The sequence below is a fragment of the Chrysemys picta genome, chromosome 7, assembly GCF_011386835.1.
Source record: "Chrysemys picta bellii isolate R12L10 chromosome 7, ASM1138683v2, whole genome shotgun sequence".
Taxonomy (NCBI): Eukaryota; Metazoa; Chordata; order Testudines; family Emydidae; genus Chrysemys; species Chrysemys picta.
Window position 1 is genome coordinate 53,626,429 of NC_088797.1, and position 25,858 is coordinate 53,652,286.

At 45.3% G+C, this 25,858-nt stretch overlaps 1 protein-coding gene and 2 long non-coding RNA genes across 14 annotated transcripts in view; 1 reads left to right on the top strand and 2 right to left on the bottom strand.

Annotated features, from left to right (window-relative positions):
* Positions 1–211: 211 nt before the first annotated feature.
* Positions 212–25,858, bottom strand: part of EMC3 (ER membrane protein complex subunit 3) — a 38,215-nt gene continuing 12,568 nt past the window's right edge. For 4 of the 12 annotated variants that reach the window (XM_065553201.1, XM_065553202.1, XM_065553204.1 and 1 more), the window contains exons 6-11: positions 21,929–22,010; positions 21,665–21,744; positions 18,427–18,509; positions 7,767–8,040; positions 7,300–7,432; positions 212–465 (exon numbers count right to left, since the gene is read on the bottom strand). In XM_065553201.1, coding sequence (XP_065409273.1) covers positions 441–465; positions 7,300–7,432; positions 7,767–8,040; positions 18,427–18,509; positions 21,665–21,744; positions 21,929–22,010 — 677 coding nt within the window. In that variant the 3' untranslated portion in view covers positions 212–440. The remainder of the gene's footprint in view (positions 466–7,299; positions 7,433–7,766; positions 8,041–18,426; positions 18,510–21,664; positions 21,745–21,928; positions 22,011–25,858) is intronic. The other 8 variants (XM_065553210.1, XM_065553211.1, XM_065553212.1 and 5 more) reach the window with 4 other exon arrangements.
* LOC122173676 (uncharacterized) lies at positions 3,652–10,089 on the top strand. The gene is made up of 2 exons (XR_006174365.2): positions 3,652–4,488; positions 7,805–10,089. It is a non-coding gene; the product is annotated as an uncharacterized LOC122173676 (long non-coding RNA).
* On the bottom strand, positions 23,609–25,856 carry LOC135972866 (uncharacterized). Its single transcript, XR_010589452.1, has 2 exons — positions 25,726–25,856; positions 23,609–25,450 (listed from the first exon to the last, which is right to left on the bottom strand). It is a non-coding gene; the product is annotated as an uncharacterized LOC135972866 (long non-coding RNA).

Sequence of the window (25,858 nt, forward strand, 5' to 3'; positions counted from 1 at the left end):
TATGATAGGACTAGATAGTTACTGCTTGTCAATAAGCTTCTTGTTTTAGCTGCCATTACTGAAAGATGCATGTCTTCAAAAAAGATAAATAAAAACCTTTCCTAGTAATTGGAAACCTATAGTGATCCCCTTTGGATCAAATATACCTTGAAGACAGATGGGAACAATAACTCTTCTGAGTCTCACATTAGTGGAAGTTAGATAACTGCAATTCTGAACATGGTCTCTTTTATTCTGAGCATCAAAAAGTACAGTGTATTTTAGTAAGTAACTTTTTTTTTTATAAATGCCTTTTGCATGAAAATGCAAAACATATGTTCAAATTCAGCTCTGCTTTCAGAAGATAGACGTCTGTAACTCTTCCTTAAACATGCCTTCAAAGTGTAGATCTTTTGCCATGAGCTCTTCTTCCACATCCTCTAATGCCCACTGATGATCAGTCAATTCCAAAGCTTCCCATTCCGTCTACAAGGAGAGTAAATAGAAGGGGGGGGGGGGGAGAAAGAGAGGCCTGAGTATTAAAACAGTTTTCTTGTCACTTCCTGTGCATATTCTCTTCAAGGATGGTGCAATGTCCTGTTCAAATAAACAGGACTATGCCCAATTTCACACTCCAACCTCAAAACAAATACTTTCTGCGTGAAATTACTCACAAGTAGTCTACTCTTATAGAAGAACATATCTGAAAAGTTGGTTAATTAAAGCATTTCAGCGATGTAAGGCCTTTCATGCTTACAAAGAATTTGAAAAATGTGTGGTTTTTTTTCTTCTTCTTCTTCTTCTTCTTCTTCTTCTTTCTGAAAAGGCCTCCAACTTTTTGGAGTGCTGTTCTCCCTCTAAAACACCTGAGACTACAAATGCCACATTGGCTGGATTTGTTTGTCTCCAGGAGGAGGAGTGCCTCTTGGCAATTGGGTAATTCACTTGGGAGACATTGCTAAGTTTAGCTGTACCTCTCAGAATTTTGCAGGCCTCATGTCAGAATTGATGACATCCACAGGGATTGGGGCTATCACCTCTGCAGGTCCCAGGAGGCTGTTCCACACTGTAAGACTGGAGTAGGCTGCTAAGGTTGAGTCTCCTGAAGACCCGCTAAGGTGAGCAGTACTAGGGCTGCAGGTGGAGCATCAGTCTAGCACAATTTCTGCCCAACTTCCACACAGGTCCCATTTTCACCTCACTGACATTGGGGCAGAAGTCCCTGTTACTTCCTGAGTCATTAGCAGTGTAATCAGTTACAGTGTAACCATACTAAGCAAATACATGAGAATTCTATTTTTAAAGACCTACTAATGCAGTTGTTTTATTGTGGCTGAGCTTATACACAAGTCTGTATGGTCTCTATTCTCAGAAAAATAAACTTAGGATGACTTAAAATATCACAGGGAAGAAACAAACATGCCAGAAGTCTTATTTGCCTTTTATAAAACAGGCAGGTTCTAGATTCTAACAAGTCATTTAGGGAGGGATAGCTCAGTGGTTTGAGCATTGGCCTGCTAAACCCAGGGTTGTGAGTTAAATCCTTGAGGGGGCCATTTGGGGATCTGGCACAAAAATCTGTCTGGGGATCAGTCCTGCTTTGAGCAGGGGGTTGGACTAGATGACCTCCTGAGGTCCCTTCCAACCCTGATATTCTATGATAGGTCCATCAATGGCTGTTAGGCAGGGATGGTGTCCCTAGCCTCTGTTTGCTAGAAGCTGGGAATCAGCGACAGGAGATGGATCACTTGAAGATTACCTGTTCTGTTCATTCCCTCTGGGGCACCTGGTATTGGCCACTGTTGGAAGACAGGATACTGGGCTAGATGGACCTTTGGTCTGACCCAGTATGGCTGCTCTTATGTTCTTATTGATGTAGGTAAGTTGCCCAGCACTCTTGTTAAGAAGTGGCTGGAGTACAGCATACTTCATGGACATGGTAGTTTGTCTTCTCTGAAGAAGACACTGATGGTCGCTGAGCAGTGCTCCCAAGAGTGCTCTCGCTTTCACCAATCTTAAGAGGCAAGTGTCTCTCTTGTATGAGAATGTACTGATGAATGGTCAAAATTCTGATCAGGAGGACGGCATCACCGCTTCATTCTGCATCTTCGGAATCAATGAAGCCACTGAGTTTCCCTGCTGAATTAAGGTGAGAGCTCTTAGCAGCAAGAGGCACCTGGGTCTGAGGTTGGGCAAAGACAGTCTGGGATGAGAGAGCCAGGCAGGATTTGGTGACTGCTATCAAAGCTGAGAAGGATCTCTTGATTTCCTTCCTGCCTGTGGCATACAGTCTCAAGGACTGTGACAGAGGATGCTCACCTCAGTAAGCAAGGGATTAAACTGACTTCCCCTCTTCCCTTGAACAGGTGTGGAAAGGAGGAGCTCCAGGTTCAGGGGAATAGGTGAACCCTAGGCTGGGGAAGCTTATGTTTGTTTTGCTAATGCTAACATGCCTTGATTTAAACAGGAAAAGATTCTTCCAGCTGAGAAAAATCCTTGCGGAGGATTACTGTCCTTTTTCTGCTGAGTCACCCCACCAGTTACAAACTCCTTATATTGTCACACCCCAATGGCCCCCTCCCTCAAGGGGTTCCCCTGGGGAAGACAGATCAGCACTGTATATTGCTAACGCTGTTGCAAGCATCGCAGGGCATTTTGGGGAGGGTCAAAGGTGAGAGTGTGGAATGGAAGATTCCTTTGCAGAGTACAAGAGGGGGAAGGAGGAAGACAGCAGAGAATGGGTTAACTCCACACTGTAGCTAGCTAGCGCAGTCAGACAAAAAGACGTAGCTATGCTGGCCCCAGTCCAAGGTCACGGTGCTAGACAAGAAATCTGCAGCTGCGTTTATCTCCCACTCAGCCACAAACAGCCATAGAAAAAGTACACTAAACCAGGGCTGTAAAAATAAACACAGGCAAGACAATGAGGGGGGGAAGCAGAGCTGCGCGTCCCTAGAGCTGGTGTGTTTTGGGAAAGTTGAGGAGACCACAGAAAGCTGGTCTGGACTGGTACAAAAAGCACCAGAATCAGGTCGCGGAATGAAATACCCCCAAAGGAACCCTGGACTTAAAAACCCTCTTGAGAGCTGGAGCAATTCGGAGATCACAGCAGACGCCGGACGACTTGGGCCCAGGACAAGAACTCCTGTCCACCCCTCCCTCTTCTTCTTACACCCAGGCTTGGCCAGCCTTGGGTCATGCGTGTGTAAGTATGAAAGTGGGTTAGGGCCTGTGGCACTAATGCTTTCTTCTCTCCTTTGAGTGACGTGGGGAACACCCCAGCACTCTCCGCTGTTTTTATTATTTTATTAATAAAGCTTTAAAACTTAGACACTTGGTGTATTTCGTTATCTCCTCCCCAAACAATCCTGTGGCCTCAGGCTAATCAGCTGATGCCTCAGGCAGATTGGTAACAAAAATCTGTCAGTTTTGTTGAAGAATTGCGGGGGGGAGGGAGGCCTGCGGAGCGCAGCAACTGTTCTGCCCTTGGTATTTCATGTTTGCTATGCCTGGCATTGTTGGTATTTCATGTTGAGGATTTGATGATTACAGGTGTGCCCCACCCTCAGTTGTAGCATGGCTGAGAACCGGAGAGGGGTTTAGCATTGTTCTCTCCACCCTGGTCAGTGGGGGAAGGGTGCAAGTGGGTCTACCCCGGGTCGTAAGAGTGCCGGGTAATGGGAGGAGGTCTTAGAGATCCTCGCTCCAAGCGAAAGGGAAAATCCTTGGTTCATACACTCTCAGCCGTTGTATGCTTGAGTATAAGAGGAGAATTTAGGGTTTCTTGCTCAGCCCAGGGGGGGCATTTGGTGTATGGGCCTATTGGTGTCACTAGGCATCACTCTAGGTAACTCGGGGGGGTGGAAACCACGAGAGTCAATGAAGCCCCCCCCCCGCACTAGGCCAAAGTGAACCAAAGCCCCTGCAGGTTAAACTTTACTAACCTCACAGGCCAGCAGCTGGGAAACCTACATGATTCTAGCTGAAGGACAAGATTACTTGCAGAAGGGAACATAGCGAACAAGCTACGCAGCCAAAGTCGTTTAATGTAACTACTGCAGGGGGAGGAAGGGGGGAGGTAGGGAAGGCAAAAAAAAAAGAATAAAAAGGGAAAACTGCTTGTCTCAGTGCGCTTGATTTGAGACATGCTGGTCTCCTAGTGCCTATTCAGAGCTCTTGAATAAACTTTGTCTGCTTCTCCACCCTGGTGTGTTCATTGGCGCAAAGCACACCGGGCAACGAACCCTGCTGTTGCCCCCCTCGGGCCCTCTGTGCCAGCAACAGTTTTGGCATCCCTGGGTGGGCTCGAGGCTGAAATTTAGCCTTGCCTGGATCCCTCCTGGCGGCCGACGGATTGCGACGACCGACGCCCAGCATACACCAGTGACTTCATCGGGGGCCTCGGCGGAGACGCGGTTTGATCGACTCCAGAGGGCACAACGGTGCAACGTGCTCGGATAGTGGAGAAGCGGTTGAGGGTGACGGTGAGGAACCGGTCCCTTGGATAAGGTAGGAACAGTCCAGGGGTGTGGACTTTTGCCTGTTAGGACCTGGGGATGCCCAGTGTCACTCTAGGCCATGGGGCAGGGACAGAGTACGACAGGCAGGACATGGTGTACGGCCTTAGAATGCATTCTAGCAAATTGGAAAGTGTTTGACGCAAATCCAATAACTAAAAGTAGATTAAAAAAGTTCTGTACAGTAGACTGGCCTCAATATCAGCTAGAGGACCAGGAAAGGTGGCCACGGGAAGGATCACTTAATTATAACGCGATCCTTCAATTACTCCTGTTTTGTCAGCGAACGTGTAAATGGAACGAACATATGCATGCGCAATTGTTTATGGCTTTACAAAATAGAACAGATATCTTGCAAAAGTGTAATTTGACTCTGACAGGTTCGGTAGTAGCTACTGTTAGTCCCCAGAACCCCCCCACAGCTGTAATGGCAGGTCCGGTGTCCCCTTTGGCTATCACACCCCCACCATATAAAGAAAGGGTGTCTTGGGTTCCAGAAATCTCTGTGGGATTTTATCCGTTGATCACCGAGACCGTGGTGTCCAGACATGGCTCGGATAGGAATCAGGCCACTACTATGCAGGTTTACACCCATGTGCCTTTTAACCCAGTCGACCTAGCAGCCTTTAAGGCACAGGCACGGGAATTCTTCACGAACCCAAGCAAGTTTATCTCAGTTTTTGAAGGGTGTCTGGCCAGCCACAAGCCTGACTGGGATGACTGTAATATCCTCATGAGGACTCTGTTGTCTGAAGTGGAGCAGAATCTGCTTATGTCCAAAGCAATGGAGGAGGCACAGCGGAGACATGACCTGGATCCAAATCACGTCCCGGTGCCCGCGGACATGGTCCCCCTAGCAGATCCCAGGTGGAACCCTAATGACCCTGCGGGCCAAACTGGTCTACCTCTCCGATTGTCCAACGCCTCTACTGGGACGGGACCTGCTTTGTCGCTTAGGCGCCACCCTGCATTTCACCCAAGATGAAGTAACCCTTACCTTACCCCCCGAGAATGCCTGGATAATGACCTTTGCAATTGAGCCCTCAGCCATGCAAGCCCCAGAGTGGAGCCAGTGGAAGGACAAAAGGAAGGTTAAAAAGCAGCTTTGCTGGACAGTGTTGGCCCAGGGATTTAAAAATTCCCCCACCCTTTTTGGCCAGGCCCTGGGCCAGAGATTGGAGGAGTGGAACAATGAGGACAAGGTCCTCCTCCTGCAATATGTAGATGACTTGTTAACTGCCACCGTGGGTCCAACCCCTTGGCTTAAAGCCACTGTGAGCCTCCTGAACTTTGTTGGACTCCGAGGATATCTAGTAGCACGGAGTAAGGCTCAAATTGCCCTCCCAGAAGTACAATACTTAGGGTTTCACATAAGGCAGGGGGAGCGTCAGCTTTCAAACGAAAGGAAGGAAGCTATCTGCTAAGTTCCTATCCCAAGCAATTGTAAACAGCTTACAGCATTTCTGGGTATGGCAGGCTTCTGCAGAATATGGACCCCAGAGTTTGGACTGTGGGCTAAACCCTTGAACGAATGCGTTAAGGGAGCGGATCACGACCCCTTTCACTGGTCCTCAGAAGCCGACAAAGCATTTAAGGTTTTAAAAAGGAAAGCTATTGGACACCAGAGCTTGTACCGAGTGGATTCCTCAAAAGTGGGTGTGCTCATCCTGGTTTGTTGCTCCAAAGCTCTGTATAGAAGTTATTTTACTGGAAGGGTGTATAATAGCAATGTGTACGTGTTCATTGTTGGGAAAAGGTGTATGAGTGAAGAGTGGAAGTTTCCTTTGTAGGTTAAAAGAAGCCAAGAAGGGGAGAAGGAAAAAGAACAGAACGAGTTAACTGAGGAAAAAATATAGCTAGCAAGCTCAGTCCAAAGATAAGATGCTGGCCCCATCCAAGGACATTGTTCACAGCTAAGACTTGGCTGACAACCAAGAGAAAGGGGGCCTGAATGTGCCCAAGCAACTATGAGATCTGCAAAACACTGCCAGGCATTAAGGAAATGTGTTAGGCTTCTTTTCTCATAGATTAAAAGAAGTGCTAACCAAAGACCCTAGCAGCCCTGCCGTTCATTGAAACAAGGAGACTGAGTCTACGTAAAGTCCATCAACGAAAGACTGCTTTGGCTCCACACTGGAAAGGCCCTTTCCAAGTCCTGTTAACCACCAACACCACTGTGAAGTGCCAAGGACTGCCTACCTGGACCCATGCTTCTCCCTGTAAAAAGACCCCTCCACCTCAGGAGGATTCTCCAACTGATGATAAGCCTATTTCTCCTTCTAGCTCTGCTGTGCCTTCTGGACAGCAGGAAAAAGAAGGGGGGGGGGGAAGACAAGGTGAAGTGCTAATAATCTCTCCCTTGTCCACTGACAGACCTACTGTGCCTTTGGATTTTTCTAGAAAAAGCAAAACCATTACAGGGTGATGTGCTAGTAACCTCTCCCCCGTATGATGCTGAACCATGACTGTTTCAGGAAAAGAGAAAAAGGAACACTTGCTTCATTGAAACCACAAAGTCCAAGGATTCCTGACTACAAAAGACATTAAGAACTGACCCTGGTGAAGAAACAAAGAATTATAGGCTGGCAGGGAGGCTCTTACCCAGCTTATGAGTAAATATTTTCTAACCTCTGGACTTAGACTCATAGCATCCCAGGTACAGGCTAAATGTCTGCTCTGCCAAAAGAATAACCCTCGACCGGGAATGTCAGTGCCTCCAGTCACTCTGGAACCTACCCCAGGCCCGGGATTGGTTTGGCAAATAGATTTTACTGAGTTCCCCCAGACCCAAGGGTTCAGATACCTCCTCGTCTTGGTGGATCGATTCAGCGGATGGCCCGAAGCCTTCCCATGCCATAACAACACTGCCAAAAGGGTGGCCCTCAAATTTGTCAGGGAGATCATTCCCCGCTTCAGGCTCCCCCGGTGGATGGAATCTGACAACAGAACACACTTCACGTCACAAGTCGTTCAAAAGATATCAGATGCCCTACAGATCCCTTGGAAGCTCCACACACCATGGCAACCGCAGGCCAGTGGGGTAGTGAGCATACAAATCAGACTCTTAAGCGACACCTCTCAAAGGTCTGTCAGGAGGCATCTCTTCGATGGCCTGATGCTTTGCCCCTCGTTTTGCTCCGCGTCCGCACTCTCCCTAAGGGCAGATTAGGGCTCAGTCTCTTCGAGATTATGTTTGGAAGGGTATAGCCTCTGAACGGTACACCAGTTCTGGCAGGGGAGTGGGAAATGGGGTACATCTTATCTCAGTACATGTGCTCTCTATCTGCTGTTCTTTCTTCTCTCCACAGGTACACCAAAGATTCACAGCCTCTTCCGCTGGATGCCCTGATCCACTCCTTGCAGCCAGGCGATTCCATACTCGGTCGGCGGTGGAAGGACGAGCCTCTCCAAGAGCGGTGGAAGGGACCCCACGCCGTCCTGTTGGTTTCCCATACAGCAGCAAAGGTCGAAGGACACAAGAACTGGATTCAGCACTCCCGTCTGAAGGCAGTGCCCGCTCCTGAACAGTGGACCTTCCAGCCTGCTGGAAAAAAAACTTCCAGCAACGATCTGGGACTTAAACTGTTATTTAAACGACAATAAGGTTTGCTGGGACTGCCTTGTGCTCCCTTTGGACAGTCGCAGCACACTCTCCGCGAGAACTCTGAGCATTGGTTGTGTTTGTTTTCAGGTGGCCAGCCTAACCTATTGGCCTGGTCCCTTTTGTTTCTAATCTGTCTGCTGTTGGTAATTTATTCTTTTGTGGGCATTTGGGGAATTGTAATTACAGCATGGGTTCAGGTCCAAGGTCTGCCACCATGCTGCTTTGTGCCATGGGAGCATTCCTCTCGTTAACTCCCATTTTCCCCCAAGCACATGCAGGATGGGGAGGAAGCCCAACAACTTGGAAACAAACACGTATGAGGCCCTGAAGGTTGCCTTTGCCCAGGAATTCAATCTCTCCAATTGTTGGATATGTTCCCAAATCCCTCACCATTCAGCAGGGCTACCCTAGAGAGCCATTCCCCAAAATTGGTCCGACACCTGTCAGTTCTGGCTGGCGTGGAACTCTTCTAAGCTTGGGGATGAAGTGGTAAAACAAAATTGCACCATAGAAGCCCCCTTTAGCCTGCTAGGAAATGACAGCTGGAGGCCATTTAACAATGCTACCACCATTCCACAAGCCATTAAATTAGCCTCATCCCCTGTAGGCCTGTTATGTTACCAAAAATTTAAGCACAACAGCGGCACCCTTCCCTGATGGTTTGCCGGCAACAGTACCTGCCAATACTACCTATCCCCTGATGTTAACACCAGTATGCCCCTGTATAATGCCACAGGTCACCAGGTAGGCGACGTGCCCCGAACCTTTTCACGATACACGGCAAGCTTAAGTAAAAGTGGCAACAATTCCATATTAGGGAATGGCCGAATGTATTATATATGTGGCCACAGCACCTATAAGACACTGCCCAACTGCTGGTATGGTAGCTATTACCTAGGGTTTCTGGCCCCTCCTCTGCGAGTTCTCCCCCAGGCCCCAAGTGGCCATCCCCAACAGCGCCAGTCTCTATATGCCACCCCTGAACCTATTAGCAAAGGAGATCGACTTGGTATGATTCTCCTCTCATCCTATGGCATGGGACGACTGGCCCAGCTCTATAAAAGGCTCTCTGTATTCCTTACCCAGTTTGCCAATGACACCCTGGCCATAGAAAAAGGCATAAGCTCCAAGCTGTACCAGCTTTGATTACTGGCTCTGCAAAATTGCCAGGCCCTGGATTATGTCCTGGCCTCCCAGGGCAGAGCATGTGACCTTATTGGTAATGAATGCTGCACATACATCCCAAATAACGCAGAGGACATTAACAAGCACATCCTGTCCTCTGAACAGGCCTTCAATCAGTGGAAGGCCCAGGAACAGAAACCCACTCTATTTGATACTCTCTGAAGCTGGCTCCCTAGTCTAGGGGGCTTGGGAGGTGGCCTTGTCCGCCTCCTGCTTACTGGTCTCGTACTTTGTTTCCTCACCCTAGCTCTCTTCTCATGCCTGAAATGTTTAAAGTATGTACCGCCTCTAGAAGTCAAGACACCTCCTTTTTCCCTTTAATCAATGATCCTAAGACCATGGCCTTAAATCACATTTTGTCCTCAAATTATGAGAAAACTCAAGCCGGTGCCTTTTGAGTGTTCTCAAAGGAGAGAGTTGTTGGTGTCACTAGGCATCACCCTAGGTAACTCAGGGGGGTGGAAGACCACGAGAGTCGATGAAAACCCACCACACTAGGCCAAAGTGAATCAAAGCCCCTGCATGTTAAACTTTACTAACCTCACAGGCCAGCAGCTGGGAAGCGGTAGTTATAATGGAATGCTACATGCTTCTAGCTAAAGGACAAGATTACTTGCAGAAGGGAACATAGCGAACAAGCTATGCAGCCAAGTCGTTTAATGTAACTACTGCAGGGGGAGGAGGTAGGGAAGGAAAAAAAAGAATAAAAAGGGAAAACTGGTTGTCTCCGTGCACTTGATTTGAGACATGCTGGTCTCCTAGTACCTATTCAGAGCTCTTGAATAAACTTTGTCTGCTTCTCCACCCTGGTGTGTTCATTGGTGCAAAGCACACCAGGCAACGAACCCTGCTGTTGCCCCCTCAGGCCCTCTGTGCCGGCAACAGGCCCTTGGTGATATTGGACCGAGGAATACGGAGGGAGGCTTAGCATCTCTCCCTCCAGCCAGGGAGATGAACATAGTAAGCCCCGGTGCCGGCGTGGGCAATGTAAAATCTCAAGTAATTAAAAAATCTTAAGAAGTGTACTAACGGATTGTAACAACATATTTAGGAAACAGAAGGGTACAACTGCAGACTCGGGAATCCTGCAGTCATGGGCAAAGGCATCAATAAGGGGTTCAGGGCTGGACGTACGGGCATTCGGGAGCGCGGACACGATAGTCCGGCTGCCCGGTCAGCTGGCATCACGGGAGGCTGGTGGACCTGATGCCTGAGCCTCAGGAGAGGCAGCAAAGAGGGACGGGAACCTGCTGTCTCTTTCCAAGGGGGGTGAGGACCTCTCCCGGTTGGAGAGGGCTCTCATCAAGGTAGGATATAATCCCTGGGGTTTCGTAGCGGAGCTTCCGAAAAGAGTGCAGACTTGGTAGGACTTGTTAGACCTGTATGCCAAGTATAAAAAGCAGAAGGGTAAAAACCTAGGGGCAGCTGTAGGATTAATCTGGACTGCAGCAGCTGGTGGAAATTGAGCAACTGAAAGCGCAAATCACTAACCAGGCAGCAACCCAGGACTATGCCCAGGACAAGTTGCAAGCCTTGAGACAGGACTTCCAGGCAGAAAAGGTGGAACACACCCACCTGGAAGCACTGGCTAAGCAAGTACCGGTCCTTCAGGGACTCGCTAAAGATTTGACCATTCGTGCCCAGCATACACCACCACAACGGCAGTGTGCTCGCCATGAAAAGGAAATTGAGCAGTTAAAATGTCAGTTGACCGTGGGTTCGGTCCAGGTGGCCAGTCTCACAGGGGATGAATCGGGTGACCCTTGTGAGGGCTGGCTTTGATCTCTCCCTTTGTGAGGATCCTCAATTTTGGGCGGAACCTTGAAATTGGAAAACGGGTTAAAAGCCCTAAGGGCATAGTGGTTGGAGTTTAAAAAAAATAAATAAGCGCAAACATGGGAAATTTAAATCCCTAAAACAGTACTTATAGTAAAATCCAAGTTAATTAAGATGTCATTTTTAAAAATAAGCAAGTAATTAAAAGTAAAAAATTAACTCTGCAAAAGCTAAAAAAAATTAATCAAACATTATAATTTTTTTTTTAAATTCTTAATTTCTTTGCAGCTATTCTACAAAAAAAGGGGGGGGGGGCTTTTTTTTTTTTTTTGAAAAAAGGCTGTAAACAATCCAGGCAAAAAAATTCTGTCCAATTAAAATCATTTGACTATGGACAATTTAGTCAAATTTATTTTAAAAACCTAAGGGGGTTCTATTGGAACTTAACTGCTCCAAATGTATATATAAAAAAAAATCTATATACAGCTATGTAAGAACAAAGCCGTATATAAAAAAAGGGCATTTTCCCCAGGACATATATGGTATAAATTATAAAAAAAAATTAAAAAATGCAAACCTACCATGCTACTGAATTAAAATCCTATAAGGGCTCCAAAGGGATCCACAATAGGTTGTGTTTTCCTTTTCAAATCACTGTGTTTTAAAAGCAAAAAAGTTAAAAATTAAAAGTAATCAAAACTCTGGTAAAAGTTAATTATGTCCCTTTTAAAACACAGTCTCTTGCTTAAATCCAAAAGCAAGCCAAAAAGCATCTGTGTCAATGCAAATTACCTACCTAATAAAGGCAAAAGCCGTTAAAACCTGGCCTGCCTACAAAACAAACACAGAAAAATATGGGGGTAATTTCTCTGTTTTGCTGGCAATCAGCAAGGGTATTTATATATATAAAAAATATTTTAAGCAATAATCTGCCACCCCCAAAGGGGTAGACACATGTTCTTTTTGTCTTTCAAAAAATCAGAAAAAGCTAATTCCAGCTAAAAAGCAACCCAAAATACCATAAATCTACTGTCACAATAGAAATTTTGTTTTGTGTTCTGTTTTGTCTTGTGTTGTTTGTTGTGTTGTTAACACTGGTGTGTACTAAATGCTGCAAAAAACATCCTCTGGCAGCAAACATATTAAAAAAAAAAATTTAAAGCAAAAATTATACATACTATAAACCTAAAGGTAATTAAAAATAAATTAAGCTCTCTATCCCAGCTACAAAACAGCTTAATACAAAAACAAATTGGAAAAAGGGGGCCACTCCCTGGAATCAAAATGAATAGAACCCTATGCCATAATGGACCGCCTCAGCCCACTGGTATACCATAGTAAAAACAATAAAAAATTAAAATCGGTACATGTTTCACAGATTAAATCTTTTGCATAATTCATAATGTCTTGAATTTTTTACAAAGAAGAACTCCTGGAATTCAAAACATAAAACGCTGCTCAACCGCTACTACCTCCAAACCCATAAAATCTCAGTATAAGGATATTTTGGGGAAGATATTTTGGTGAAGCCCACTGCCATCTCTCCCCTGGCCAAAAATAATTCCTCTACCACATCCTTTTAGTCATCCAAGGACTTGGGGTAATCTTTGGAAATGATTAACTCTGGATGTCCAGTGGGTGGGTCTGTACTCCATTGTGAATTGCATCCCCTCCGATAGTGTATCAGCTTCAGCTACCAGGCAAACTAAAATGGGCGCATGCTAATCAGCTCAAAATATATGTTTCTCCCTAGATTTCTGGTCATGGCGTGGTGGGCCTTGGTTGTGGACCAACCACCTGCCTGGACCATCCAGTTTCCAGCTATCCATGGAATTATCTAAATAATTACAATTATTAAAAAAAAAAAAAAAAGTACCTCCAAAGGCTCTCCATGGTTCAAGCCACCGATGGGGTTCGAGCCACAGTGTGGCACAAGGCTGGAGGGGAGGTGCCTGGAGGCAGTGCATAGTTCGAATAGACACAAAAGGGCCACAGCAAAATACCTGGTGGGTGGCTCCGGACCTCCCTAGTTCCTCATGTGGTGGCCTGGAGCGGAATGGGAGGCCCTTTGGCAAGCAGTAACAGCCCCTGATCCCTGGATGCAATATTGTTGTTGCGACCTCTTATACCAGGCAAACAACATCCATAACAAAAGCCAGGAAGGGCGGGAGCAAAACTAATAATGTACAAAATTAATCCTCCATGCCTCAGTTTCCCCAATAGAAACATTTACAATGTTCTTTTTCTTCTTTTGCTTTGTAAACAGGACCAGGCAGTAATAGCGAGAGCCCAGGGACACATCTCTATGGAAATCCTCAGGTGTCCGATGCTTTTGTCCTCCTTTGTTAATTTGACCACTGTTCAGAATTGGCCATGGTAAAAAAAAAAGGTCAATTATCCATTGGCGGTGGCGGGGGGGAAATTGTGACTTAGCATCCTGGGAATGTGGCATCACGTATTATCTGGGATTGGGTGGTCCATCACGATGTGTGGGAGGTGGCTTCCCCCTCCCCAAGGACACGGATAAGTGGTATGTGCTGACTACATCTTCGGACTATCAGCACATATGGATTGCAGAGGGCAATATAAAGCACCCTCAAATAATGTATAAAAAAAAAGGCAATGCCAGGCCGCTTTTATAAGGTGGGTCAACACACCTGCTGGGAAGGGGAGGCATCGGGATACGCCCCCACTAAAGCCCATATGTTTACCAATACCTCTGCGTGTGTTTAAAGGACCACCTACCCCAGGGTGCCCTTTAATTTGCTGTTATGCTCTCAGGCATAAAATTGTTCGGTGTATTGTCCCACAGTTATGCAAAATAGTATTAATGTTTCTAATTATATTGTGTTTAATTTTTTATGGATCATGCCCAATGTTCTCCTTCCATTAATGCACACCCGGGAACAACCGTGATCCAGACAGATGCCTCCTCCTTCACGGTGTTACAATACACATTTAACCTGGAGAAAGCTGCCTTTGCCACTGCTATTCGAGTGGGGCATCTATGCCAACAGGAGAATGTGTTATGCTATGTTACTAATGAAGCCAAAAGTCATTATTGGCTGGTGTATGCAATTGTTGCTCTCCTAACAATTTTGTGCATGTTGTATTGCTGTTTATGTAGGAGACCAACAGTAACCCTTGCCACCGTATCAGAGAGAGGATGGAAACCTAAGTGGTGACCCCTCCCAACAAAATGTTGATTCGGGGCCAAGGGGAGGACTGTCACACCCCAATGGCCCCCTCCCTCAAAGGGTCTCCCTGGGAAAGGCAAATCAGCATTGTATATTGCTAACACTGTTGCAAGCAACGCAGGGCATTTTGGGGAGGGTCAAAGGTGTAAGTGTGCAATAAAAAACTCCTTTGCAGGGTACAAGAGGGGAAGAAAAAAAAAAAAAAGAGAGCAAAGAACGGGTTAACTCAACACTCTAGCTAGCTAGCTCAGTCCAACAATAAGATGCTACGCTGGCCCCTGTCCAAGGCCACGGCGCTAGACAAGAAATCTGCAGCTGCGTTTATCTCCCACAGTCACAAAAAGCCATAAAAAAAAAAAGTACACTAAACCAGGGCTGCAAAAATAAAAAACACAGGCAAAACAACAAGGGGGGTGGGGGGAAAGCAGAGCTGCTCATCCCTGAAGCTGGTATGTTTTGGAAAAATGAAGGAGACCACAGAAAGCCGGTTTAGATGGGTATAAAAAGCACCAAAAACAAAAGTCACAGAACAAAACACCCCCAAAAAAACCCTGGACTTAAAAACCCTCCTGAAAGCTGGAGCAATTCGGAGATCACAGTGGACCCCAGACAACCTGGGCCCAGAACAAGAACTCCCATCCACCCCTGCCCCTCTTCTTACGTTACACCCAGGCTTGGCCAGCCTCAGTTCATGCGTGTGTAAGTATGAAAGTGGGTTAGGGCTTGGGGCACTAACGCTTTCTTCCCTCCTCTAAGTGATGTGGGGAACACTCCAGCACTCTACACTGTTATTTTATTATTTTATTAATAAAGCTTTAAAACTTAAGACACTTGGTGTGTTTCGTCATCTCCTCCCCAAACAATCCTGCGGCCTCAGCCTAATCACCTGCCTCAGGCAGATTGGTAACAAAAATCTGTCACAATATCACCCATAGCTGGTCTGGGAATAAGCCTTGAGTTCCTTTTTCTGACTCCTAGATTAAGCTCAATTTGAGATAGGTTGTCTATGAAGTATGAGATTACCAGGCAGTGTGGAGCAGGGGTGTTTTGGGGATCGCTCATCAAGAAGCAGTTGCTAGACATTGGTTGTGGTTTGGCTGGTCCCCCCACAGGTTGGGTCTGTGGCTGAATGGTGTCTTTCACCAAGGAGCTCAGGAAACTCACTAAATTAAAGCATTTTCAGGGACAGACCATCAGCCCAACTCCCTTCACACGCAGCAGCGTGGTAATGCTCTGGCCATGGTTTGTGGGACGTGGTGGGACCAGGCTAGTGGTGGTGGGGGGAGGAGGCGGCAGTTACTACACCCATTACATTTCCATTAACCAGAAAGGGAAGTCATAGGAGTGTCCCGGTGTGTGAGTGGGTACAGAGATTGCTTGGGAGAATCCTGGCAGACATAGTGCTGTCAGGTGCAGGCAGACAAGATAGTTCTTGACATTGCAGGCCAATGCCCCAAATACCAGTAATTGTGTCATCAAGCAGGCAGAGGTTGAGTAGCTTTTCCAGGGACCTCTCTGATTCCCTGGGTTCAGGCTTTCCTTCTCTGCCTCGGTCTTTCACAAGGCAAGATGAAGCACGTATGACACATAAATACCTCACTAATGATCTGGAGGATGGTGTGGACTGCACCCTCACCAAGTTTGTAGATGACACTAAACTGAGAGGCGTGGTAGATACGCTTGAGGGTAGGGATAGGATACAGAGGGACCTAGACAAATTAGAGGATTGGGCCAAAAGAAATCTGATGAGGTTCAACAAAAAGTCCTGCACTTAGGACGGAAGAATCCTATTCACTGCTAGACTAGGGACCGAGTGGCTAGGCAGCAGTTCTGCAGAAAAGGATCTAGGGGTTACAGTGGACGAGAAGTTGGATATGAGTCAACAGTGTGCCCTTGTTGCCAGGAAGGCTAATGGCATTTTGGGCTGTATGAGTAGGGGCATTGCCAGTAGAGCGAGGGATGTGATCATTCCCCTCTATTCGGCATTGGTGAGGCCTCATCTGGAGTACTGTGTCCAGTTTTGGGCCCCACACTACAAGAAGGATGTGGAAAAATTGGAAAGACTCCAGCGGAGGGCAACAAAAATGATTAGGGGCCTGGAGCACATGACTTATGAGGGGAGGCTGAGGGAACCGGGATTGTTTAGTCTGCAGAAGAGAAGAATGAGGGGGGGATTTGATAGCTGCTTTCAACTACCTGAAAGGGGGTTCCAAAGAGGATGGATCTAGACTGTTCTCAGTGGTACCAGAACAGAACAAGGAGTAATAGTCTCAAGTTGCAGGTTTAGGTTGGATATTAGGAAAAACTTTTTCACTAGGAGGGGGGTGAAGCACTGGAATGGGTTACCTAGGGAAGTGGTGTAATCTCCTTCCTTAGAGGTTTTTAAGGTCAGACTTGATGAAGCCCTGGCTGGGATGATTTAGTTGGGGATTGGTCCTGCTTTGAGCAGGGGGTTGGGACTAGATGACCTCCTGAGGTCCCTTCCAACCCTGATATTCTATGATTCTGTGATTCTCTTAGACTCAAGTTCTATTAATTTAATGCTCAGGCTTGAGAATTTTCTGTTCCTGTCAGTCATGCCCAATCTTTTCTTCTTGAGTGACGGATAAGCCTCACACATGGACACAGCTTCCCTACCTTTAACAGTCGGCATCACAGGACAGCTCTCTGGGTTTCCAGATGATGCTGTTAGGTGCTGATGAGGGATAGCTCAGTGGTTTGAGCATTGGTCTGCTAAACCCAGGGTTGTGAGTTCAATCCTTGAGGGGGCCACTTAGGGATCTGGGGCAAAATCAGTACTTGGTCCTGCTAGTGAAGGCAGAGGGCTGGACTCGATGACCTTTCAAGGTCCCTTCCAGTTCTAGGAGATGGGATATCTCCATTTATTTTCAAAATTTACAAGACTTTTACAGAGAGAGCTTAGAATGATTCATCTAGGAGTCCAGCTAACCTTGATCTTCCCTGAAAGTTCACCTGGCTGTTATCTTTGCTCATCAGCAAGTAAGTTTTTCAATTCAGGAAGAGTCTCGGGCACTTTAACTCTCCAGTGCTGGCTTCGCTAGCTTTGTTGGATTTAAATTTGAGCGTCACTAAACTCAGAACTTCTGAGTGCTCTTTATGCTTTCTGTCCTTGAGCTACCTTCCTGATTGTGCTCTCCTCTGCCAGGCAGGTAAGGATACTCCAACCTTTGATAACTCATTCCCCTGACCACTTTGGTGGCTTTTCATAAAGATGAGGTTGTGCTTTCGCCTCACCCAAAATTTTTGCCAAAAGGGGAGCAGATTTTCATCTGAGCTAGACCCCTCTGCTGATTTTTTTCCTCCAAGCTCCATCACAGACCTGCTCCTTGAGTTGGGCTTGTGTTCAGCTTCACAATGACCCAACCACCTCTTTTGAGAAGTTATCCAGGTTATTTGCTGCACTTGGAGGAAGGTCCAAAGAGGAAAATAAATGAAGAGCCTATCCAAATGGATCCTCTCTTGTATTCAGACAGGCCTGTAAATATCTAGGTTTACTTCAGCTGACCAGAAAGCCCATTCCACTAACACTATGGAAGCTTCTACTTTCTATGTTAGTCATATGCCAGCTCAGATTTGTGGAAGAAGTGTTTGGGTATCATTATGCAGAACTACTCTCTTAATGCCAAGGCACAATGGGCCACTTTGAAAGTGCTGTTCTGTAGCTTGGAGTGCTAATGAAGAGGAGCATTTCCTCCTGAGGTGGATTCTTCTGCTCTGTTAATCTCCAAGAACAGGGAAAATGTGGAGGCTATTTCATGAGATAGCTAGGCTACTTATCTATAACAGGAGTTAGCAGAAAACACCTCTACCCCGATATAATGTGACCCGATATAACACGAATTCGGATATAACATGGTAAAGCAGTGCTCCGGGGGGACGGGGCTGCGCACTTTGGCGGATCAAAGCAAGTTTGATATAACGCAGTTTCACCTATAATGCGGTAAGATTTTTTGGCTCCCGAGGACAGTGTTATATCGAGGTAGAGGTGTATTACCTTCATAGATCTCCATTCATCCTCTTTCCTCACTCCTTCAGAGGACCTGTGTTTTCCAGGCAGTGAGTAAGGGAAGAGGGGCTACATGCAGTACACAGGTTTGTAAGAGTACAGCACACAAAAGTGAAGTTAGAAATTTAAACAATACTGTACCTTAAAGGCTTTGTTAGTATCTGCGGGCATAGCCATCGCTGCTCCTGTCATCTGTTCCTGCATCACCCTAGACTGGTCTGCAGCTGCAACAGAGAGAAACAAGAGTGGATATTTACTTACTCCACGTGGACAGAGAGCTCTTGAAAGCACTGTACCACCAGAGAAGTAGTTCTGGATCCGAACTGTAGGCTAGAGAGTTGCAGGCACCTACCCACCATGATCATGCTATGCTGACTCTGCAGGATAAAAGTAATGTATGCTCATGAGGCAGAGTGGAAAGGAACATTTTTCATCTGCTAATTCCTTCCTGAGTCATGCTGAGCACCAGTGCAGGTGAGTGGGTAACTTTCCTCCATGTGCAAGTTTACATTTTGTCCTCTTGCTGACAGACCCTACCTTCTCCAACTTAATGGCTTCCACAGATACAAACACCCAACCTCAGACTCTCCATCAGTGCAGGATCTTTTTAGCATTCCCACTGACTATTTGACTAGGCAAAAGGCAAAGTGGCACAGCTACACAGATCTCCAAACTGAAAACATTCCATGGAAACGTATGCTAAAATGGCTAATGGTCAGAAACCATGAAGGAAAAACAAAACTCAGCTTGAACAGGTGAACTGCCCATAGTGAAAGGTTTCAGTAACCTTCTGCCCAGAGGATGCTCCTACTGAGCCTGCAAAGTCCAGAGAAGCTGTGGGGAGAATGCTATTACCCCCTTTGGTGGTGGGTTCTGCCCAGTTTTCTCACTAAAGCATCACTTTTCTTGGTGTAAAAACCTGCAGTGACTTAAGTGGAGTGAACCTTGATAAATGCAAGGTAGGGAATCTCTGCTAGCCTGCACTTGTAGAAGTTTATAAACCAGATCCAGCTGCATGGCCCTGTTTGTGTCACTCAAATAATAAAAAGCCGGTTGTGCTTGGCCCAGTGGAATAGTAGTAGTTTCATTTTTGGGAAGAACTCTGCTCTTACTACCTCCTTGGTAAGTGATGTGGGTTACCAGCTGTGGTTTGTTTTTTTTGGGTGACCATTGACCAGCAGCTTGAAGGCCATTTGTACTTCTCTTAATTCCAGGAGACTGTAATCAAACTTCCTTTAGAAGCTCAATTACATGAATGGAAACATTTTCTAGGCTACATGATACCAATCTGATGGGCTGGAGAGCCTGGCATTTTATGACTACTTGGAGCATCATTCCTTTGAGCATTGTGCCCAAGATGCCAACTGTGCAGTTTGCATTAGTAGTGGAGGAAACAGCATGTCCAGCTCAGATAAATTTCTGACTTCTGGGCAAATAGCTAATGGATTCAGCGTGCAGTTGCAAATATGGCACCAGAACTGGCAGACTTAGAAGATCCTTGGCTGAAAACTCCTGGTCTTATACTAGAAGAACCCAGTGATCTCATTTTAGAATTCTGTCCATGGAGAGTTAAGCAAGAGCTCTCCTTGTGCTGAAGGACTACCAGGTGAGAGTCTGCTGTTGAGTTGGGCTGGAACAGCTCGTCTCATCTATTATCAGACTCAGGTTCTGGAAAAAAGATTTGCATATGTTGATTAAAGTAGGGTCTACTGTACAAGCTGAGGAAGGCCAGCTCCACTCACCCAGATATGGCAGAACCCCACTAGCTTTTCTCCCTTAGAGCTGCAGCATCCACCATCTTCTTTGTGAAGGGTTTGGGGGCAGTTACCAGCCAGAATGGCAGAGGTCTGTACTGGAAGAACAGTCCTCTGGTGACTCTTGGGACCTGCTGATGACAGAGCTCTGGGGATCTCAAGGGTTGATCTCTTTTGTGAAAGGGATGACTGGAAAGGCAGTTTAATTCTGTTTATTTTAACAGGGAATCTTCAGAGAAGAAAAACTGAGTTTTGTGGGGGTCTCTCTCTAGCTATCTAATCCCTCCTAGGGATGTAACTTCTAATGCAATGGAGGAAAACTGAACACAGCAACAAATGATCCATCCTGTGGCCACTAAGCCATGCTGCCTGAGTCAGCTTGTAATGCTCATTCATAGTCCTTGGTGGGGACTTCACATCAGGGTTTCTCAACACGAGTCAATGATTTTTAAATAGGGAATGGGGAAGAGTCTTTTCTCAGAACCATCCTAAAGATGGACATGACAATCCCTAAAAGGGCAGAGCCATGGAGTCTCAGACTGATGACTACAGACGGCCAGGCTGAGCCAATTTACCCCCCCTCTCCTTTGTCCCAGACTGAGGCCTGAAACAATGAACTCTTAGGACCTTGGCTGCATATTCTTCTGTAGTAGCACCCACCATCCTGACATTTGCAGCCACTATTGCAGTTAGTACTGCAGCCCCTGATGCTTTGATGTAAACTTCAGTTTATTTTCTGCTGTTCCTACCCTTCCAGTGGATCAGAGATTTTGACTTGGAGGCACAAGAGTGAACTGTAAAAGTTGCTGGGGAAAGCTCCAGGAGTTTTGGGGTTATTGCCTGGTGTTTTGGCATGAGTCTCAAACCCAATAGCTGCTTCCAGTTCTTTCTTTGAGGTGGCTGAGGCTTACTGAAGTGGGCAGGGGCTGCAACTCCTGTGTTTCTCTCCTCTGTGAGCAGGGGCAGAGAGAACTTTTATATATGAGGAGCAAGATGTGAACTCCTAGTTTCCCAGCCAAGAAACTTTTGACAGCAACCAGTTGTCCCTCTGCCCCGCATCTAGCAGCGAAGACTAGTTAAGTCTTTGCACTTTTCTTTAAAGCCAAAAATCCAAGCAGATTTAGAGCGATTTCTCCCCACCTGTTTGAGGCTAATGAAGGAAAAAAGGAATGGACTACATCCACCCTAATTGAATTGGCCTCGTTAGCACTGACCCCCCACTTGGTAAGGCAACTTCCATCTTTTCATGTGCTGTATATTTATACCTGCTTACTGTATTTTCCACTCCATGCATCTGATGTAGTGGGTTATATAAATTTTTTAGTCTATAAGGTGCCACAAGGACTCCTCGTTGTTTTTACTGATACAGACTAACACAGCTACTCCTCTGAAACCTGGAACTATGGAAGGTTATTAATGGTCAGTGAATGGGCAAAGGAATAGACCTCCAAGGCTAGCCATAGTGTCATCCATGCAGCAAGGACAGTGGTAGGACTGAGTAACACAAGGGTCTAACAGGATAACTCATGACTTTCCTGGTCCTGCTGGGAGACTAGTATTCACTTAGATGAACTCTCCAACACAAGCAGAAACCAGTTAATTAAATAGAAACAATAGGGTCTTACCATTATCTTGACCCAGGATGAGTGTGTAAATGCTTCTAAGTCCAAACACATTCAGGAAGTACCATGAAGCAGAACTCACCCTGACAAACCAAAACAAAAAGATTAGATTTCAGCTCAATGAGTGCCTGAATGAAGGATGCTTATTTTCTAATCTCACTTCAGGCATTCTTGTACAGCAGAGGCACTCATTCATTCTAAGCTTTTCATAAAAAAGTTCCACCATCCCCAGCCTGTGATGTATTGATTAAAAAACAAAGCTCTTACCAGGATGCATCCAAAGTGAGCAGCTCAATTCCCTGCTGCAGCATTGGTTTAAAGCGCAGCGTCAGGGGAAATGGTACCTTTGCTGTAAGGAAGGTAAACAAGACCATCTCACAAACAATGGTAAGCAACTGCAGAGCTGTTCCACAACCAGCTGTTCAGCTAAAAAATGTTAATACATACAAAGAGGATGTATACAAAACTCACTTATTTTTTAACTCCCAGTAAAAGTCAAATTTTAAAGGTTTTTTGAAAATAAACCAAATCATCACTGCTATTAACACATCCATGATGGACAAGAATCATCTCACAAACGGCAGGAGTAAAACGAATCCCAAACTGAAGGAAAGTATATATGTTTGGAACCCACTGCAATAGTTACTTAGTGTGACTTAACTCCCGTACATGTGTGGAACGAAACCTACTCTGCCAACTTCAAATCTAGGCAATAAAAAAAGTTCCAGTTTCTGGTGCTACGCCTGCTCTCAACTGCACCTACCAATGTCTATATTTCACAGTCACATTTTGCTATTTTAAAAAAGTGTTCTCACTCCACTGTCATTGAGTGAACGAGCCATTGCATCAAATGGAGTGCAACTCTGCCACAAATACTAAGTATCTCCCATTCCCTGCTAGATGTTAGTGGATGTTTGCTTAATCACAATTGTGCCAGTAGGCAGGGTGGATTTGATTTAAATCAGGAAGACTCGATTTAATCATGGATTTCTATATAAAAGTGCATTCTTGTTGGCTGTTATAACCTTAATACATATTCTTCACAACTCAGAGATAGATATAGGTTTCATTTTTAGAAGGTACACACTATAGTTTTACAGCTATATCAGAAAATGAATGATTGTTTGGTTATTTCATTTACCGAAGGTAATTGAAGCAGATATTTATGAAGTCACTGGGAGGTTGTAGTGGGGCAGCTCCCCCATCCAGCGGAAAAAGGGTTAAAATCAGCCCTGGGAAAAGATTGTGGCGAGAGCTGCTAAGCTGGGCTGATTGGGGAAGCGGCTGCAGCTGGGCCACGCCCCAATCAGGCCACAGCTAGCCTGTATAAAAAGGCTGTGAGCCAGAGGCCCAAGAGAAGTCTTTCTTCAGGCTGGGAGAAAGCAGGGCCTGACTGTCTGCAGAAAGGGTACTGGGAGTGAAACAGGGCTATGGAAAGGCCAGAGGAGCAGGAGAGCTCCAGGCTGGCAACTCCCCAGGCTGCAGGGCCTGACTCACAGAGGTACTGGGTGGTAGAGGAAGGCAGCTGGTCCAAACCCCCCTTGCCTATGATGAGTGGCTTTTATACTGCAGTCTGCCCCAGTGAGTGGGGACTAGATGGTGACTGGCAGTAGCCCACGACTGAGGCAAGGTGGAGATAGAGGGTGGGGGTTCCCCAGCGTGGGGAGACCTGTAGAGACTAGTAGGGGTATTGCCAGGGGGCAGCCCCAGGGTAAAAGGGCACCGGGGTCCGGGAGGGACACAGGGCCAGCTACAAGCGGGACACTGGCCCTACAGAGGGCGCTCTGAGGCTGGAAAAGAGCTAATTCCCTGAGACGACCAGCAGGAGGTGCTGCAGAGGTGAGTCATGCACCTTTACAGAGGTGAACTATCTCCAATTCAACAGGTTAATCATGAATATTTGGAGGATTTTCTTGCCATGCTGTATTAGGAGAACATCACAAGACAGACCTTTAAATTGTTTTATTTAACTAAAACAACAATGTTATGTATTCTGGATTTTTTTTCTTCAACAGCAAACATAATAATTTAACAAAACATTCAAGTTTTTTAAAAACCAGTTTTTGTTTTAGTTAAAAACAGTTTTAACAAACGTAGTTAAATGAAATATTTAAAAAAAATCCTGAAAATTAAATCTACTACATCAGCCAGGTCAACATGAGAAACTTAAAATATTGGCTTCTGCGGCTAACTCAGTCGTCTTCACCTTCATTTTCCTGTTTGTTCATAATCTGGAAAAGAAAAACAAGCTTTCCTGCTTTTTCAGGTCCCAAACGATTTCTCAATTTGGAATGAATTACTCAGAAAGAAGAAAATATTCTTCCTACACCAGCAGAAGATGCTACTGCTGTTAAAAGTGAGATTATCACTTCAACAGTCTCTGAATCCAGGTGCTTGAGTGACTTCCACCAGTTCACTGGTGTGACTTTAAAACATCATCATCAAACATATTTCTTGAATGGTTCACCCTTAGCTCTGAAGTTTATTATAGTTGGCATTATGGAGGGACGATTGCTGGATGTCCATGTCATAGCCAACTCCTCTTCTTCAGCAGTTAAGGTTTGACTCTGGTACTGAGAATATTTGCAAGAATATGAGCTGGAGATAGTGCTTGTCCCATTCGTTTTTTTTAATGCTTGTAATTTAACTCTCTCATTGCCTATTTCTCTTTTTAAGATCTCACTCAGTTCCTTCCAAATTTCAACAGCATCGGCAATAAAACAGCTATTTCCCTGCATTTTGTTCAAGGCTACAGGAATAGGCTTCAGGTTACTCCGCATGTGTTCAACATTTCTCTTAAGACCAATGTTGAGAACTTTGGCTGTGACGGTGCCATTTATTTTTTTTCATGATGTTGTTCACAAACTCATCGGATTAGGCCAGTTCTTGATATAGTACTCAAAACAGTCCACTACTGAGTTCCATCGCATGTCTTGTGGGAGAGTTAGCTTGGTTCCTCCCACTTTTTTCAGAGCAGCTGATGCAAATTGGTTGTTACGGAAGGAATTTGGAATTTCAACAACATTAGCCTTTATTTCTGAAACAATTAAATCTTTGGCTAGGAGGTGCATCAAATAAGCACTGCATACATTATTAGCTTAGGATTCTCTTATAAATTTCTTCTCATCTTGGATACATTTGCAGCATTGTCTGTGACCAAGCTGCATACTAGACATTTGAATTTTTTTCACTGTTTGTTATAGCTTTTACTGCTACTTCTTGTAAGTATTCTGCTGTGTGTGCATTTCCTGATGTATCAATTGTTTCTGTACGGAAGACATTCCGTTTTTCTGTTGTCACACAAGCACATACAACAGGATCATTCTGGACATTGCTCTACCCATCAAGACTCGGGTTAACAATTTTACCCTCTAGACCTTTTGCACACTGCTCAATTTCTCTTTCATACACTTTATCCAGCAATTTGCCTGCGACATCTGCTTTGTTGGGTGGACTGTGGTCTTAATACCTAAACCATGTTAATGAAGTGTGGGTTCTCAATTATATGGAAAGGAGAGTTTGTTGCACAAACAAACCAGGCAATTTTTTCATCAATTACCTCTTTTTGTAATCTGCTGGTTCTTATCACAAACTTATCTATGGTTTTTTTCTGGATGATAGATTTTTTTTTTTTCCCCCTGTTTTGCTACAGGTGATGTATGTCACAGAGCCACAGTATATGATGTGACTGAAACACTATCATTGGCAAATATCACCATCATTTTCTATAGTTTGAGTTCTTGAAGGTGGATAGTCTTTCAGAATCCTGCATGTTGAGGATGGATTCTCCTAAAAAAAATAAGTCAATGCAGTTATTTAATTATTACCATACTGCTCATTTAGTATTACTCATTGCATTCACTGACACTCAGTACTACTTTCTTCCTTTTACAATTTCACTTTGATCTTCCTATTTCAGCTATTTATTTATCACAACTGTATCTAAAATGATAGTAAAATCAGAGTAACAACTATATTTTTTGCTCAAACATGAGCGTCCAAGAACAGTCCAGAAGGAAGACAGGCAGTCCTTAAGAAAGAAGTATGAAATAAAGTTTACCAACCTGAAGATCCTGCATGTTCAGACATGTTCCTTTCATCTTCATCCTTTCATCTTCTCATGATGTTTCGTTCGGGCAAGCAGGCCTTGCATTTCTTTGTTGAACTGTTTGCATTTTGCACGCATGCCTGTCTTAC